This window comes from Centropristis striata, chromosome 19 (assembly GCF_030273125.1).
Source record: "Centropristis striata isolate RG_2023a ecotype Rhode Island chromosome 19, C.striata_1.0, whole genome shotgun sequence".
In the NCBI taxonomy this organism is placed as follows: Eukaryota; Metazoa; Chordata; class Actinopteri; order Perciformes; family Serranidae; genus Centropristis; species Centropristis striata.
In genome coordinates, this window is record NC_081535.1 from 28,207,722 (window position 1) to 28,226,780 (window position 19,059).

Genomic DNA, 19,059 nt, shown 5'->3' on the forward strand with positions numbered 1-19,059 from the left:
TTTTTTTTTTTGTATATTTTCTTAAGTGTACATATTTAGCTATTTCTACTATTATCATATATATCATCATATATATTCTCTATGTCTTTCTATTCTTGTTGGACTAACTGGAGGAAACAGAATTTCATTCCGGGGATCAACACAGTATTTCTGATTCTGATTAATATGGAGCGCAATATAAACCTAGTGAAACAAATTTTTTACAGATAACAACAGGCCTTATTTACTGTGTCAAAGTGCCGATCGCCGACTGTTTCCCCTTTGGTTTAACATGGAGATGTTAACGCTGCAGGTGCACAGAGATCCATGATGCACAGATCCCTCTCTCCCCCCCAAAAAAAACATGGCCGTGGGAAAATGCATTCAGAATGATTCAAATGGGTGCATAATTGATCCCATATGTGATGCTTTTGGCACACATTACACAATGGCTTCTCTGTTGGTGCTGGAGGACATAGACAACGGTTTTGAGGGAGCGTGTGTTTAGGGACCACACTGATTTACTGGCCCAGGATGATGACTGACTTATTAGCAGGTTCAGATTGCCAAGCGCCATCTTCTTGGGACTCTGTGCTGAACTTGGCCTAGACTTAAGACTGATTTCCAGCGGGCGCGGAACGGCTGCGGTCGCCGTTGCTGATCGCTGCCACTCCAATCAATGAGACCATCCCCACCGGGCGCGCCGTGGGACATCTCAGCACGAGCAAACCGTAGCATTTCTATTTTCTCCGCAAGCCGTTGCTAAACCACGTCAACTCAACAGAGCAGATTGCACCAGACAGGAAATCCCACTCAGAATCAACGTAATACACTTCCAAATAAAACACAATACGCAGTTCATGCAGCCTAAAACAACTTCACATCAACATTATGTCATGACCAAGGGATCAATCAATCAAAGGGTATCAGAGGATCGGCGACACGAACGACAAGAGACTGATTGTTGAAGTGGAACAGCATACAATCATTTATAACATAACACATTCTTTTAAGGATAGATGGTCAGATCAACAGATCTTCCATGTCAGAGAAGTAAAGTAAGCTGTTTATTGTTGTTGTTTACTTTATACACACAGTTTATAATGGAATCTCGCAGTCTACCGTACGTTCAGGATTATCGCATGTTCTTTTTATCTCGATATCCTGTCAAGATGTTCGATGGCCTGGAACATGTTGACAGGTCATCTCTCCACCACCTCCTCCAATGTGTCCAACCTGGCTCCAACCACAGAACCAGCTCTTTAGACCAGTCTGTCCAACCGCCTTCATCTCTGTGTGTGATGCTGCCTCCCCAGTGGACTGCAGCATAAAACAACACACTACCACCACAGACTGATAAAACATCTGCAGCATATTACTACAGATGTCCAGAGATCTGAGCATCCTTAAGAAAAAGAGGCGGCTCTGCCCCTTTTTGTAGAGGCCGCTTTGTTTAGGGATCAGTCCAACTTATTATCCAGGTCTACTATATACTTATAATGTGGCACCACCTCAATGTCCACCCCACAGTCTGTGTTTCTACAGAAGTTGATGTGATCAGTAAAGCAGTCAACCTGTCTGTCAATGACAGTCTGTACATTCAAAGCAGTCCTTTAGCCTCAGTTGCCTCTGGTGTCCATTTCCTGACTGAAGTTCTGATCTGACCTTCCAAGTGGTGGTAAGGCAGTAGCTCTGTAAGCGTGTTTGACATTAGCATACAGCAGATCAAGGGATTTATTTTCTCTAGTGGGACAATTAACAAACTGTGTAAATCCAGTAAGGTGGGAGGAGAGGGAAACATGATTGAAGTCTCCTGATATGATCGAGAATGCTTCTGGGTGTTTAGTCTGTATCCTAGCAACGAGGTCATGTAGAACTTCACATGGAACTTCAGCAGCTGCCTTGCGTGGAATGTACACGTAGTATTGTTATGAAATGACTGAATTATCTTCGTACATAATAAGGTCTCATACTAACTAAACAATAATGAATATCTGGACAGCAAATCTTCTCCTTGATAGTAACATTTGCAGACAATTGCTGAAATACAGCAACATAATGTGTATTTTGTGCTGCACCCTTTTCTTTAGCTGAGCCCCCTTTTCCCTTATGAGCCATTCGTTGTAGACACTTGTGGACAGGAAGTGGTACAAAATTGGCAATACATCATTTCCGGTGCCACACACACACCACAGGGAAAATTATATCTAACTAATGCATGCAGTGTCCAATAGTTGTCTGGATCTGCAGGGCCATGTAGGCACCCTTTATGGCCTAAAGGGGTCAGGAGTGGAACTTTTAGTGTTGTTTAAAAAGACACATCCAGACACAAGTTTTACTTAATAAACACTAGACCTGTTTCTTTCATTATCTAATCGTGCTTCTCATTTTAAATAAGCTTGTAGTCAGTGCAAACAATGACAGGTACTCTTTGAACCCATGGGGCCATTCTGTATGTGAATGTGAATAGTAGTTTAGAGAGGAGTTACAATACATAAACTGTCTCCCCTCACCAGCCAATGCGACGAGGTCTCTGGGGCATCAGTCCACATTCCTTTTATTAGGGCAATCTCAACCCGTCCAAAATACCCCCATCCACTAGTCCCAGCCCCCAACACTTTGATCAGTGCCCTCTTTCCAAATTCTCACTGAAGTGGAAGATATTAACAGTGAAGGGACTTATTTCGGGGGAAGAAGGGGGGCAGACAGACAGGCAGAGAGAGAGGAGAGAGGGCGAGAGACTATTTAATGAGATGAATTTGCAGTGAGAAAGTCACTATTATTAGTTGCGAAACTTCACCATCATTGGATTTATTGCCGGTACGAGACAGATAAAATCATATCATACAGATTTTGACTGTTTTCTTTCTTTGACTCTTCAAAAGTTCATAAATCTGACGCCACTGTGGCCCACTTAATGTGTCATTACAGGCAGAGGATTTCAGAATTTCAGGAAAAAACAATTTTGTCAATCAGTCTCTTACTATGACTAGTAGAGTGCTACATCAACACAATCATTTCTGTCACAGTTATAGTATTTTGGACAGAAATATTTTGCGTAGTTTTTGCTTTGTTTTGCCTGTAATGTCAGATACTTCTTTTCATTTAAATCCGGATCTGATAACAGATCTAGGACTGTTTCCAGCAATGTAAACTGACAAAAAAAACATGTGTTATGGCTGTGTATTGTTTGAATAAAGGTAGAAATGTATTTCAGAGTTTGAGGATGCAGCTTGTTCTTCCACTTGTTATGTCTTTTCCAGTGCATTATGTTGTTGTTTGTCAGAAAAATAGAAGAGCAATTGAATGTGGGGATATACTATATCTGCTCTGTTTCCTTCTGCTCTTGAAAAACACTGATACAAAAATAAAATAAAGACAAAGCACAATGAGAGAAATAAAAGAAACAAGAAAAACACTATTCGCACCATTTTGCACTAATGGATGAGCATGCAACTCAACCATTGGCTTAGTTTCTAATATCACAATCCACAGATTATTACTATATGGAGACTATGGATAATGATAAAAGATAATGGATAGATTATGGCACAGGATCAAATGTTAAAATAGTTAAACTCATCACTAAACTGTAAATGCAAGCAGCATTAATAATTACAGTTTTAAATATAACATACAGATGTACAACTCAGATTCCAAAAAGTTAGGGCGCTGTGAAAAACGTGATTAAAACAGAATGCAACGATTTGCAAATCCTGATATATGTTCAGTTGAATGCAGTACAAATACAAGATATGTTACGTTCAAACTGGGAACATTTCCAGCAGTGTACTCATTCTTAACACTTTATCGGGTGAAGAACCGTATTTGGTCACTTCAGCGGATATCCAAAATAAAAAATAAAAATATTTTGAGAAAAAAATTACAAATTTACTAGATTAAAGTGGCAAATCTGCATGAAAAAAGTCACAGATTTACAAGAAAAAAGTGGGGGGAAAGCCTCTTTTTTTGTCGTAGATTTGCCACTTTAATCTTGTAAATTTATTTCTCAAAATATTACCCCCCTCCCCCGGGTCCGTATGTTTTTTTTTTTTACACATTCTGGCAGTATGTAATATCCTCCAATATTCTCTAGGGTTGAAATTTGGAATTTGCAAGTATTTCAATGAGTGCCGTATTAAGGGTTAATATTATGGATTCTGTTTTTATTTACATTTTACTCAGCGTCCCAATTTGTTTGGAATCTGGGTAGTAAGTGTGTCTAAATAATTTCAAAATTCCTACAAGAAGTCAGCACCAGTTGTAATACCATACCATAACCCACAACAATATAATTGATTATTTTCTATATATTTAATATGCTCTTTGGCAGCTGGCCTCAGGTTCCTGGTAAAGGAAGCTTTACGACTGTGGCCCAGTGTCACCCTTTTGAAGCAGAAGGTTGTTGTCATTTCCAATTCTTGTTGTGGTGCATCTTACCCTCAATCTGAACTGTAGACACTAACTGTGTTTGAACTTTACAGATTACTGTGGGCGGCATGAAAGTGTTAGGCACCTGCAGACGAGAAGAGTCCCAGATGGCTGTCAAGGGTTTCAAGATTAGGATCAAGTGTTCTTGATGCGAGAAGGAGTCCAGGATAAACATGTTAATTAACTGAGGAGATGATCCTCTGCTTGCTCGATAAGAAACTCAAAAAAAGGCGCTGTTGGGTCAAACACTAGAGAAATGCTGTTCAGCCATGAGTCATGTCAGGCCATCTTTAAGGCATCTTGATTAATCTTAAACGGAGCTAGCTAAGACTTCTTAAAGAAAGTCACTTCGGCTAAGACTTGGTTGGGGGTTAGGGGGGATCTTAATATTACAGCAGCACTGGGTCACACCTGCCTGCTCCTCAGAATTGGCATTCTCTATGCCCAAAACTGAAAGCATTCTGGAAGGAAGTGTTTGAAACAGTTAATAAAATATTTGGTGGAAATATTACTATGGATCCAATGGTGGCCCTACTAGGTCTATTACCAAAAGGCATTGAAGGAAGAGCCAAAAAATATCTTTTACAGATATTACTAGCAACAGCAATTAAATGCATTACAGTAAGGTGGTTGAAGCCTGACCCCCCAACATATAGTATGTGGTCTGAAAAAATAAAGGAAATATATCAAATGGAACAAATAACACACTCCTTAAGACTTCAAAAACATATATTCACTAAAAGGTGGAGCCCAGCTATGGGTATACTGATATAATTTTATTTATTTTATTCCATTTTCATTTATATTTTTCGTTGTCATTATAGTCTCTGTATTTTTTTTTGATGTACCATAAGTGTTACCATGTGTATGAAACAGCAGATATGTTGAATATGATTCTGTACACGATTGTGAATGAAACTTAAATAAAAACTAAGTTAAAAAAAATAATAATTGGCATTCTCTTGAATGTGAAGTATATGTGTTGTTGCATGTAGCCACTCAGCGCAGCACAGGCTGAATTTGCAGCAGGAAGTGACCTGATTACTATGTGTCTAAGTTTGTTTCATTCCTCTGAATAGAGATGTGTAATAATCTAATGTTAGTTAATGCTATCATAACAGCTGCATTGGTGGCAAATGTCCGATTATTGATTTTTCTGCATTAAGACATAATCTTTTGTAATCAACTCAGTATTTTAGTTGCTTTCCCCTACCCATAAAATAGTCTTTATTGACCAAACCTTATTTTAACCATAATTCATTTTACAGAACCACAATCTTTCCCATACCATACTACCCCGCACAGACATTATAGAAAGTGTGTATTAAAAATATATTATCACGAAAATTAACCGAGGTTTGAGGTTAGAGAAAGACGATTACAGTTTATAATAAAGCAAACATTTATTGCTTTTATACTGTTGTTGTTAATTGAATTCTAATGATGCTGTAAAAGTAAATAAAATTCAAAACTGCCGTAGGATATGATCACACCAGCATTTCTAACATCAATAATATGGGTCAAAATCAATTAATTTCAATAAAATCACGACAAACTGATGGCAAAAAAAACCCTAACCCTTAATAGAGTTCATGTTTGACCCCAACCTGCAATGTCAGTCCAAATCAACAACAACAAAAAGCATTTTCGTAATATTTCCTAAATTAATAATTATTTTGTGTGAAAATAATAAAATATGTTCTGTTTTTATTTGTATTTAGATGTGTTGCCTTGTTCATCACTTTTTGTTCTCACCTTTTTTTGTCCCTGTTCTTTATTACTGCATTTGTTTTTATTAAGCACAACTTTTCCTTCTTTTTCAATGCCCATCTTCACCATCTTCTCTTGATTAAGCACCCGATCCTAGTCTTCACCCTACTTCTTTCACCTCACCAGGTTTGATGGCCTCCTTGACCTCCAGAGCCTTTCTATGTTGTAATCCCTCTGGCCTCTTTGGACCAATCCCCCTGCTCCTCTAATCTCTGGGTGGCAGGATACCTGCACAGATTAGAGCCTCAAGCTTCAACCTCTAGCATGTGTTCATTCTCTGCCACCATGCCATCCACTCCTTCTTCTGTCACGTTGCCCTCACATTTCACCAGATTCTCATACTTAACACATTTAAGCCAGGAAAGCGTTACCGCATTTCTAACATTAAAACCGGGAAAGCGGATACGTCATTTTGTAGTATTTGTAGTTTTTTCCACCTATTTTCAGTCTCTTGGCCAATGAAATGCATCAGAATACATGTGGGAGTGTCACAATGCAAAAATGGACTTTTCCAGAACTTTGAAATCATCACTAAAAAAAAGACACAAAATGACCAAAAAAAAAAGACACAAAAGAAACAAAATGACTGAAGAAAGACACAAAAAGACACAAAATGACAATACATGTGGGAGTGTCGCAATGCAAGATGGGACTTTTCCAGAACTGAAATCATGGAGGAAGACGACTATAGTGGAGGGAGCTCAGATATAACAGGTATACGCTCTCAAATACTTTTTGAATTTCATTTCTATCTGCTACAGAGGCTGAAAAATCGATTATTTAGTAGGAAGAGTTGACACTTCTGTTGAATTTCCAGAAAAACTTCAGGTTTTAGGGGGTTGTTTTAAAATTGCCCAGAGGTTTTACAAGCATTTTTTCCAGGCGTTTTAGGCCTAAATGGGTTAAACCCACCCAGCAACATTTCACAGTCTTTAACAGTTTATTTCCCCAACATCACACCAAACCTATAGCTATAGTTTATAACTTCATCTGAATCTATTTCTCCAATAAAACATGCTGCAGTTATCAGATATTTATCAGGTATTAAGGACAACGTTTAAGTTTTGAAGCAACTGATGGAGAATACATTTTTTTTTAAAGAATATAGTGTGTGTGGCAGGCAAGATTTAATCTCCAACTTTATTTATGATTGCACTAATACTCTCATGACTGCCTGACTATTCACAACATTCACAACTCAACATTAATTAGCATCTTCTTTTTTCCAGAGTGAGACGTTAAGCCCAATGAGTATTTGGTAACACTTTATATTAGGGAACACATATTCAACATTAATTAGTTGCTTATTAGCATGCAAATAAGTAACATATTGGCTCTTAATTACTCATTATTAAGTAGTTATTAATGCCTTATTCTGCATGGTCTTATTATCCAACCAGTAGGCCATTAATTGGATAGATGATTGGATGAGGATTGGTAGATTGTAATGTCAATCATTACTCTACGAAGTGGGTCACTGGTAAACTAACATTTGTGCAAAGTGAGCCACTTTGTAGAGTAATGATTGACAATCTACCAATCCTCATCCAATCATCCAACAGGAGCCACCAATCACGTCAAAGGTCTGGAGAAATGTGGCTATTTGCCGTTTCCATGGTTTCGTTCACCGCTATGTAGAGACTTATAAAGTCCATACAAAGTCAAGCATATTAAGATCATAACTCATATACAACAACTTCCTTACTTATTACTAATAATCAATAATTCTGAGGTTATTGAGGGAAAACTCTTAGTTAATGGCTTCCTGCTTGTATAATAAGGCCATGCAGAATAAGGCATTAATAACTACTTAATAATGACTAATTAAATGCCAATATGTTACTTATTCCCATGCTAATAAGCAACACATTATATATATATATATATATATATATATATATATATATAATATGTGTTCCCTAAACTAACGTGTTATCTTTTTCTTTTACCTTGAACCCAGACACACACAGTACAACATTATGACCTGTCCAATCATACGTGATAATCCACAGAATGCACACACAGGGTTGATCCTGATTATTCAGACACCTGTACTACTAGACGTAATGCAGAGGACACAGATCAGACAGTGGCAGCCATGGGGACAGATGTCTCATTTGCCTGACACGTTCCTAGTTAATCTAGTCACAGCCGGAGTGCCCTGGTAGCTCAAGACACATGCTATTACTCCTCTCTCCTCCTGTTTCCTGTCTGCCTCTCTACCATCAGCCATACAATAAAGGTGAGAATGCTCCAAAACTGTTTGAAAGAATAAGTCACAGTCTTGTTCTCCCTCACACGCACAGCTCTGCTTCCTTTAAGGGGCCTGTAGAACCTGATAATGTAACAAATACCCGATAATGTAATAATCCGGATAATGTAATAAAAAACTGCACTTGAGTCCATTGAAAATGTAATAAAACCTGATAATGTAATAACTTCCCGATAATATAATAAAATGCATTTCCCAATAATGTAATACACTTTTTTACCAATAATGTAATAAAGTATAACATTAATGGGAGGTTATTACATTATCAGGTTAGCCTTCATTTCGCAAGTCCTGATAATGTAATAATTCCCCAATATTGTAATAATTTAACAACAGACCACCCAATACTTGGGTTCAAGTGGTGATACTGTGTAGGCAACACTAGCTCAAGAGCGGAAAATCCAATATGGCCGAAAAACCCCATTGAGGATGCATTGAGCTTGGATTGGCCCAAGGGTTCCAGTGATACATCCTGTGTGAAAAATGGATGAACAGGTCAAAAGTTAATAAACATTCAACTTTGACCTGTTGGTGGCGCTAGAGCTCTTGAGCTAGAGTTGCCTACACAGTATCACCACTTGAACCCAAGTAATGGGTGGTCTGCTGTTAAATTATTACAATTAAGATTCCCTGATTAGTCCCACAATGGGGAAATTCAACCTCTGCATTTAACCATTTTTTACATGCCAGTGAACACACCATGCTGAGGAGCAGCCGTGAGTTATAAACCATTCATTTAAAGCGTGTCTACTGCTGATAACTACACTTTTCAGCTTTGTGCCAGTACATGTCAGATGACCTGGGCCCAGAGAAGTCAGTGCCATGTCTTGTATGAGCAGATGTCTCTGATTCTCTCAATCTTTTCATCATGTTATGGATTGTAGATGGTGAAATCACTAAATTTCTTGCAATTGTGCGTTGAAAAACAGTGTTTTTAAACTGTTCATTTTTTTTGCATCTTTGCTCCATCCTTGCTTGTGAACAACCTCCATACCCAGTCATGGTACTATCACCTGTTACCAATAAACTTGTCTACCTGTGGAATGTTTAAAACTTTTTTTTTTTTTTTTTTTGAGCACTCTTTTTCCAGTCTTTTACTGCCCCAATTGCTGTCCCAACTTTTTTGGAATGTGTTGCATGTCTCAAATTCAAAATGAGTGTCAGTGAGTATCAGTCAAGTATGTTTTTGAAGCATATCATAAACACAAACACAAATCAGTTGCTTACTGATGCAATGCTCAATTAGTGAGTTTTATGTTCACTGTAAATAATCAATGTGAAATCTACAGTTATTCACTGTTTTATTCACAGTTCATCACTGTGTTTGATTTTTACAGTATAGTGCTGTATAATTTACAATAAAGTCACAAAATCACAGTAGTTAAAACATTACTGTAGAAAAAACACACTAGACAGTATAAAAAGTAAAGTAGACTACTGTATGTTTCCATTTTTATCATAATTTTGATCAGAATCAGTGCTACACAAATGCTGTTTGAATAATTAAAGTTTTTCATACAAAACACAGTATGGAAATCAATTGTAAAACAGTAAATGTATTAATATAATTTTCTTTAGTGTATAGAGTAATTACTTGCTATTACTAGTTATTTCTATAAAAAGTAATGATGACATCATTATCAAATTAATAGCATTGTTTACTGTGCCATATTGCCATATACAGTACCATTAAAATCACAGTGTTTAACTGTTTTCTATTCTTACAGTAAAAAAAATCAGTTCTGTAAACACAACTAAAATCACAGTGTTTAATTGTGTAAATAAAAATACAGTTCTTCTACTGTAAATACTAATTACAGTAAGTTACTTATTAATTGCTGCCAATAAGTTACTGTAAAATGAACATGAAATAAATCTTTTGAACCATTTCCAAGAAGTGACATCATCACATCACAGAACGCTTCCTACTATGTAAACACAAATCTCCAATTGTCAACAGTCATCCCTGAGTCATATGAGGGTAGGATAAGTTTGCCTGATATTTCTTTGTCATTCAGGAATCAAACTTGATGGAACATTACTTTAACAAACCAAAACTTCTGGACACTATGTGACTTCATTCTACATCTCCATTCATGTGCAGACAGATATGAATGAGATTCTCTCCACTGCTCTTATCCCTGTGTGGCCTGTTTGAGTGCATGACTGAGGACCACTGCCTTTCACTCTGAACCAGTCGTGTGAAACCTGATAGAAAGAGCTAGTTAAAAAAAATACAGAAAAATAAATGTAGTTTCTCAAAAATCCTTCTACAACTGCAATTCCAAACAATTGGACATTGTCTAAAACAGAATTTGTTTAAAATCTGTGTATCATTCATTCTTTCCATTTTCAATTGGCAATCAAAAATCAAATAATGAAAAATTGACTGGTTATTTTTGTTATTTGTTTTTATTATAACACAAAAAATGAACAAAATGCTTGTTTTGATCTAAGCCTAATATTGAAATATGAAAAAACAAGCATTTTGTTCATTTTTTGTGTTATACTAAAAAACAAATAACAAAATAACCAGTCAATTTTTCATTGTTTGATTTTTGATTGCCATTTGAAAATGGAAAGAACGAATGGTACACAGATTGTTTAATTCTACACAATGTGTTATTCAATATCCAAATTGATTAACCTACATTTTTGTAGATATACATTGTGAATTTTGAAATTGATGTATTCTATTTTTATTCTTTTTTTTACATGGCATCCCAATTATTTTGGAATTGGGGTTGTACAGTCAACGAGTCAAACATACACCAGCTACTAATGTTTCAGTTTTGAATCCAGTTCAGATCCAGTCACTACAAGACATCACACAGCGCTGGTACATAATAAATATTACAATAACTCTCCACAAATGCTCCAGGTTTCCCAGTATTGTGAAAATTAGCTGGAAATGAGCCAGTCCCCTCATCATTGTTCTAACTGACAAAGGACTCACCGCCCCCAACTTGTCTCCAACTATTTGAGTCTCCTAATATAGTGGGACACAGAACAGCCCAATAAGCACCTCCCAAAAACCACTTGTGCGGCATTCATAGAGAGCACTGGTGACATTCCTATGGCCTACTAGTGTGAACCGTTAGATCATGAGAATCCTCAGGGATCCTCTCAACTAACCAATGAATGATACAATGCTAGCACTAATATCCATTTTGTGTAAGTAAAAAGTTGTTCATTCCTTGTAAATAACTCTTTCCATGCCACCTGTTGCTTTAACAGCAAAGGATTTACAAGCATCTAGCTACACAGAATCTTTCATGGGATTAACAACATGACTTTCTTCAGTACTGAGGCATTTAATTACAGTTAAACAGAAAAGGAACACTTTAAACTGTCCTTCGAACACACGCAAGAAAATAGACCTCTGTCGTTTTACTCACCCCATTTAAACATCATCATCGTCAGCAGTGCTGTCTTCAGATTCAGATGAACTTTCCCCAACTCCATGGTAAAACCACTGACCTGGATCTATACCAAGGTAATGCGTAGGAAGAAATGAAGTGAGAAGTCCTAAAGTAGTGACATTCTTCTGTGTGATGGAGAAGCTCCTCACTATGTAGCTGTTCCCTTGTGTTTAGAGGTGGGCATGTTATACACTGTCCATGCTTGGCTACTAATGAGTGCAGCAGCGGAGGCAAACAGACAGCCCTCCCTGATCTGGACTCACAGTGTGTAATCAGCCATGAGAGCAGAGAGACGACGGGAAAACATGAGCTGGATTAACACCTGCTGATATGGATGCTGATTCTCTGAGCCTCTGTTGAGAAGAAGATTCTGTGGGTAGGCATGACACAAAAGGAGGTGGACTGAAAAAGAAGAAGGTGAAAAATATGTTCTGTTGAACTGTTAAAACTGTTCAGTTTTTTTAAAGGAGATATAGCTTTCCAGTTTTATCCTCTTTAAAGCTCTGGGGTCGGATATAGCACATAATATTTACTATACACATGTCTGGTATTTGGTATTTTTTTTTTAGCACAACTTCAGCATGATCTGACTATTATTTATTTCACTTTAACCCACTTTATTAACCCTTTGGAGTTTGGGGCTATTTTGATGGGTTTTGACTATTTTTCATTCTGCCTGTATAAACCACTTAAAAATGTTGGTATTGTTTTTTTCAACACAACCTCGCCTGATTATTATTTTTTCATTTTGACTTACTGGATAAACATTTTGAACACACAAAAACACACACACAAAAAAAAATACAAAAACCTCACACACACAAAAAACATAAAACACACAAAAAATTTTACAGAAAACATACATAAAAACACAAAAAATACACAAAAAATGATAACAAACAAAGACGCGAAAAAAATACACACAAAAAAAAAAAAATTGCAACAAAAAAAAACCACATTAAAAAACACAAGAAACACATAAAAACACACAAAAATCACACACAAAAAAAATTAACATTTGCTGTAAAAGAGTTGATGCGCTAAATTGGACATGGAAACTTGTGGAAAAGCTGACAGCAGGGCTCCATGCTGCTTCATTTTTATGTTGCAACGTCATGAGGTGTCATGCTCCGGCGCTTTCATGGACTCCAGAGGGTTAATTTGAAATGAGGGGTCATGAGTTAAATTACACTAATTACTGTTAAGTTGTAACTAACACTGTAAGCCCTTTACTGGTCCCATCCAGGGTATTAAAAAAATGGGAAAAATAATTATAATTTTGGAAGTCTTAATTTTATTTGACACAAACAGCAACACTCAAATTAAGCCAAATGATACAATTATGGATTCAAACCCTTCTTAGCCAACAGAGGGAAGCAGCTCTATTTCCCATAAGCAGCATTAAGGTTGGAGGCTTCCCAAAGCTGAGCACAGTCACTTCAGCTGCTTTAACTGGCTCATTAAACAAATACATGCTCGAAATAAGTAAAATTATCTGCCAGTGCAGTAAGTAAATGTTTCTTTGTAACAATTAAATGAATAAGTAAAAATATCTAGGCTGGAAAAACCAATGATGTCTTGAAATAAATCCAAATATACTTATTTTGAGCAATTGTGGCTTGAAAAGCCCAACTGTAGTAACATTAAAATAAGCCAGTGATACTTGAAACGAGCATGTTTTGGTGGTAGAAAATGCTTTTGAAATAACATTTAAACTACATGCAACTAAAACGACTCAGATATGTAAGTGATGCAGAACATGGCATAGAATGTGACATATCCATACAGAAGGCTAACAGGCTAACTGAAACTATGTTGATTTCACAGAGGGCACAAACATCTGGGTCTCCTGGGTTTGTTTAACCCATCCACCACCAGTCCCAGCCACCACTACTCACCTCCACCTCCCCATCCACTCTTAACAGACTTTCTCTGTCTTTATTTAAAATCGCTGCACTTCCTCATATCCTTGTGTTGCCACCTAACAACAAATGTCATTTAGGGTCAGAATAGCCTACAGGGTTCACAATTACATGGAGTATCTATAAACTAGAGTACTACTTACTTACTTACTTACTTACTTACTTACTTACTTACTTACTTACTTACTTACTTACTTACTTACTTACTTACTTGGGTATGTAGATTAGGCATCATGTATGTATGTATGTATGTATATGAATATGAAGAAATGAGAAATTATATATGTAAATATATTTAAATACAATATATATGTATATATATATATATATATATATATATATATATATATATATATGAAGATAGTCTATAAATTATAATAATGAATAGTATTAATAATAATATAATAAGCAGAGGAGAAGGGTAGGATTTTATAAGTGTACACTTCTTCCTACTCCCTTTTGAACATGTAGGATTTCATTTAATCTGTTAAGAGAAATGAACAACTGATTTGTATATTTCTTTTCATTTCACTTTTATTTTATCTTATTTTTAGAGTTTTTGTTGACTTTTACATGTTCGAAATAAAATTCTCAATCAATCAATCCAATATGTTGGCTTGAATTCACCTGACGTCCCAGTGTGAACCAATCAGCCTCTGGCACCCAGAGTTTGGACACCCTTTGTTAAATCTTAGTTTGCTTTGTTGGTTTTGTGAAAGCTTATGGTTGCTGACCTCTTTTTGTTCTATAGTGTTTTCTTTAAGCCAAGAGTTTGGTAATTTATGTTAGTTGTATATTGTATTGCCTATTGTCAGCCCCATACAGCCTCTTTTTGTTAGATTTTGTTGTGAAAGCTTTCTCTTACTGGTTAATAAAAACCTGATTTAACCAGAACCTCCCAGTGTTACGTTCCACCTTCATTTCTATACCTTTTCACATGTTACTGCTCTCAAAATCGAGCCGGGTCGTAACATCAATCCAATATGTTGGCCTGAATTCACCTGACGTCCCAGTGTGAACCAATCAGCCTCTGGCATTGTGTTCGGTCCAGGGAATCCAGGCCTGGTTTTAGCCACTGGCTCATTAGTGCCTTCAGCAGCTTAAGTGGTTCCTTTGTAGCATGCAGCTTAGCAGTCAGACATCCATCATTTAGCATGTTAGAGACTTGTTACCACCCTCTACTCCTTCCTCCCCCACCCCTCCCCAACACCAGCTGTGCCTGACACCCCACGGCCCAGCAGAGAGATTTATACTGAACTTTGTGTCACCTGCAGTAACTGGCACATCATTAGGATATTACACATTGTGCATCTGGGTGCAATTATGTAAATAATTTCAAGGTTTTAAAATCTTTGGATCCAACTTTTACTGGATTTTATAACTCTTAACTTATCAACAGTCATTGTGTTATAATAATATTAATATAATATAATAATAATTATACATTTTATTAATAGAGCACTTTTCAAAACGCATGTTACAAAGTGCTTTACAAAGACAAGTTAAAAACAGACATGAAACAACAGATAAAAATAATGTTAGAGAATGACATAGTTCTGTGCAATTAAAAGACAGATCAAGAGAAGGTAAAGTTCATGTAAAATCAGGAAAAGCTCTCTATGGGTAACCCTTTATATTAAGGTCCTTGTAATAACCATTAATTAACAAGTAATAAGGCCCTTGTGAGTCCTTACAAGATGCTTATAAACATTATTGTGTGTTTATAAGCTTATATAAGTGTTAATAATGGCATTATAATACAGCTAATAGCAGGCTATAAGAGATTTATAAGCACTAATAAAAAACTTGTGAACAGTTTGCAAATGTTTAAGAACATCAGTAAAAGCCTCATGAGTATCTTATAATTGTTCATAATGGCATTACAAACACCCATGACCCACCCATTATGTCTTTGCCATGCCTTTATTAATCTTATTTTGTTTGCTTGTTGATATTAAAATATACTTTATTGCTCATCTATTATAAGTTAACTATAAGTTAACTATGCTTTCTGCAACTTCAGGATCTAAAGCGAGAACAATGTCTTATTACTTGTTAATTAATGGTTATTTAGGACCTTATTATAAAGCGTTACCAAAATATTTAGATAGTTTTAAGAAGAGATTTAAAAGAGATCACTGACTCAGCCGACCTGATTTCCTCAGGCAGGTTGTTCCAGAGCCTCGAGCCCTGACTGCGATCACTCTGTCCCCCTTAGTTTTCAGCCGGGCCTCTGTCAGGAGACCTCTGCCCGAGGATCTCAGAGTACGGACTGTGTAGGGTGTTAAAAGGTCAGAGATGTTGCAGGGAGTGAGGCCATGAAGGGCCTTAAAAGTAATCAGTAAAATCTTAAAATCAATTCTAAAAACATACTGGGAGCCAGTGTAAGGACGCTAAAACAGGAGTGATGTGATCATGTTTCTTGGTTCTGGTTAAAAGTCTGGCAGCTGAATCTGGACAATCTGTTATCTGTGTCAGTACTGATGTTTCAATACTAATACTCATTAATTATGAAGTTTTACCAGAAACCAATACCTGTTCTGATGTCATACACTGACCACAGTACTGGACAGACCAACACAACAAATGACTCATGTGCTGTTGCGCTGATGTGCTGTGATAAGTGACTTTACAACAAACTTATGTGTACTGGTAGTGTATGTTTGCTGTTCTAGGTCAACCCAGTAGTGCATTTTGTTGTGTTGGAGCACAACACTGCTGCCTCACACCAATAGGGTCACTGGTTTCATTCCAGTTTGCGTCTCTTCTGTGTGGAATTTGCATGTTCTCCCTGTGCAACAAATGGTAAATGGTAAATGGACCTGCACTTATATAGCGCTTTTCAAGTCACTTTGCGACCACTCCAAGCGCTTTACACTACAGACTGTGCTCATTCACCCATTCACACACACATTCATACTGGTGGCAGAGGCTACCTTAAACGGTCCCACCTACCACCATTGGGAATTCATTCACACACCGATGAACGCAGCATCGGGAGCAATTTGGGGTTCAGTATCTTGCTCAAGGATACTTCAACATGTAGGCTGCCATGGTCAGGGATCAAACCACCAACCCTTCGGTTGTGGGCCAACCAACTCTACCAACTGAGCCACAGCCGCCCCAACAAGTTCATGGGTTCTCTCCAGGTTCTCCAGCTTCCTCACGCTCCCTGCGACCCGAGTTCGGATAAGCAGTTTAAGATAATTGATGGATGGAAGTGGTGTTCTCTGGGCTAAAGAGGACCATCTAGTGCAGGGATGGGCAACTGGAGGCCTGGGGGCCGCATACGGCCCACACCCTCACTTGAAGTGGCCCTCAGTACAACTACATGCATTTGAGCATGAAATCTTAAAAGTGCAGTGTAAAAATGCACAAAATTACTTCTTGCAATCAATGTTGGTCTGCTGTTCGTGCACTAAAAAAAAAAAAGAAATCAGTTTTTTATTTGCGTCAAACCTTTTGTATTGCTATTTATACTGTTATACATGCATTTGAGCATGAAATATGTTAAGTTACTGCACTGTAAACATATTTAAAATTGCAGTTTCATCATATCTGGTGAAGTGCATGGTCCTATATATTGCCCTGTGGTAGTGTCCATGAAAAATTGTGGCCCCCTCCAGCATTTAAGTTGCCCATCCCTGATCTAGGGTTACCAGCTCAAAGTTCAAAAGCCAGCATATGTGATGGTATGGGGGTGTGTAAGTGCCCATGGCATCATGGGTAACTGGCACATCTGTGGCACCATTAATGCTGAAAGGTAGATACAGGTTTTGGAGCATATATGCTGCCATCTAGATGGCTTATACAGGGACGTCCCTGCTTATTTCAGTAAGACAATGTCGAGCCACATTCTGCACATAAAATCAACATGGCTAAAAATGAAATGTGTGCTGGTACTAGACTGGCCTGTTAAGCAACACAAGTCTTATATCAAGCAGGAACGGCTCTCCTCAGTTCCTAAACACCTACTGAGTGTTGTAAGGTCTTGCATGCTTCAAATTCAGAATGTACATTTATAATAAACAGTAATATTTGGGAGTCTTTCTTTAAAGTATATTGCAGTAGTAGGTGGTAGTTGGCATCATAGATACAGGATGAAACAGTAATGATGAAAGTGAACAACTGTCCTATGGAGCTGTTCACCACTAACAGCACACAGCACCACAATTTCCTCCCTCCAAATGCTTTATCACTATACAACTACCAGTAAAGTGATTAAATGTGCACATTACTTCTTCATGACTGGAGACATAAAAATGAAGCAACATTGAGCCTTGCGATCAGCTTCCCTATAAAGTTCTGGCTTGAAACTCCATGCCAGATTTTTTTGATGATATTCAACCAAGTAAAACCGGAGATATTGTCAAATATATTTAGTATAAAATACTGAACTAGAGATTATCCTCATTTTACCTGTTATATTTTATAAATGCAACCTGTGTTCATATTTTCAATATTTAAAATTCTGTGTTTTGTAACATAATTTTCAAGATCAGATTTTATGTTTCTTAGTAGTTTCTTTTGGGTTCAAAATTTTGATCAAGTAAGTCAAAGTTATAAATTAATAATCAGGACATATAGCTGAGGTAACACTGAAAAAAAATGATTTAATCTAGTGTTCTTTTAGTACATACAGTAATGTTGATACAAGCTGTGCTGAAATACAGCATGATGCATGCTAAAGAAGACTACTGCATCACATCTGTTGTTCTGTCCTTAAGTTCCCTTACTTATCAGTTAGAGATACAGATAGAGTGGTGAAGTACATGAGGAGTGAGCAACATAAAGCACAATTTATTTAACACCATCTCTAAGTCATCCATTATGTCAACTGAAGGGAAAACGCTACTTGCTTTTTTGTTATTATTTTATTTTCCCTTTTTGGTGTCAGCATTAGAAACACGTTTCCTGTTTACCAAGAGGAGCTGATCAGGACGGTACACTCTGTGCCACGTGCATAATAGCACAGATATGACTTCTGAGCGTTTAAGCAATGGCTAACTTTATATGCCTGTGTCTCTTGTGTTTTTCCTACTTCACTGGATAAACTCACAGCAACACCTCAAATCTACTCACAGCCTTTCATGAATCATGCTGTGGTTTGGATGCACAAGTGACCTTTTATGCACTGTATGAACCGTCATTTAAATGCTTAGAGATAAGATGACTAAACTGTTTGGCCTGTAACTCTTTTCCAACATACATAGAAACTGTTACTGGTTTATCACAATATGATATTTCCAGAAGAGCTGCCATG

General features: G+C 37.1%; 1 protein-coding gene across 1 annotated transcript in view; it reads right to left on the bottom strand.

Annotated features, from left to right (window-relative positions):
- crb2a (crumbs cell polarity complex component 2a) overlaps positions 1-11,988 on the bottom strand; it is a 34,159-nt gene extending 22,171 nt beyond the window's left edge. Inside the window, exon 1 of the mRNA XM_059358263.1 lies at positions 11,851-11,988. Within this exon, the coding sequence (XP_059214246.1) occupies positions 11,851-11,917 (67 nt within the window). The 5' untranslated portion in view covers positions 11,918-11,988. The remainder of the gene's footprint in view (positions 1-11,850) is intronic.
- Positions 11,989-19,059: the final 7,071 nt, after the last annotated feature.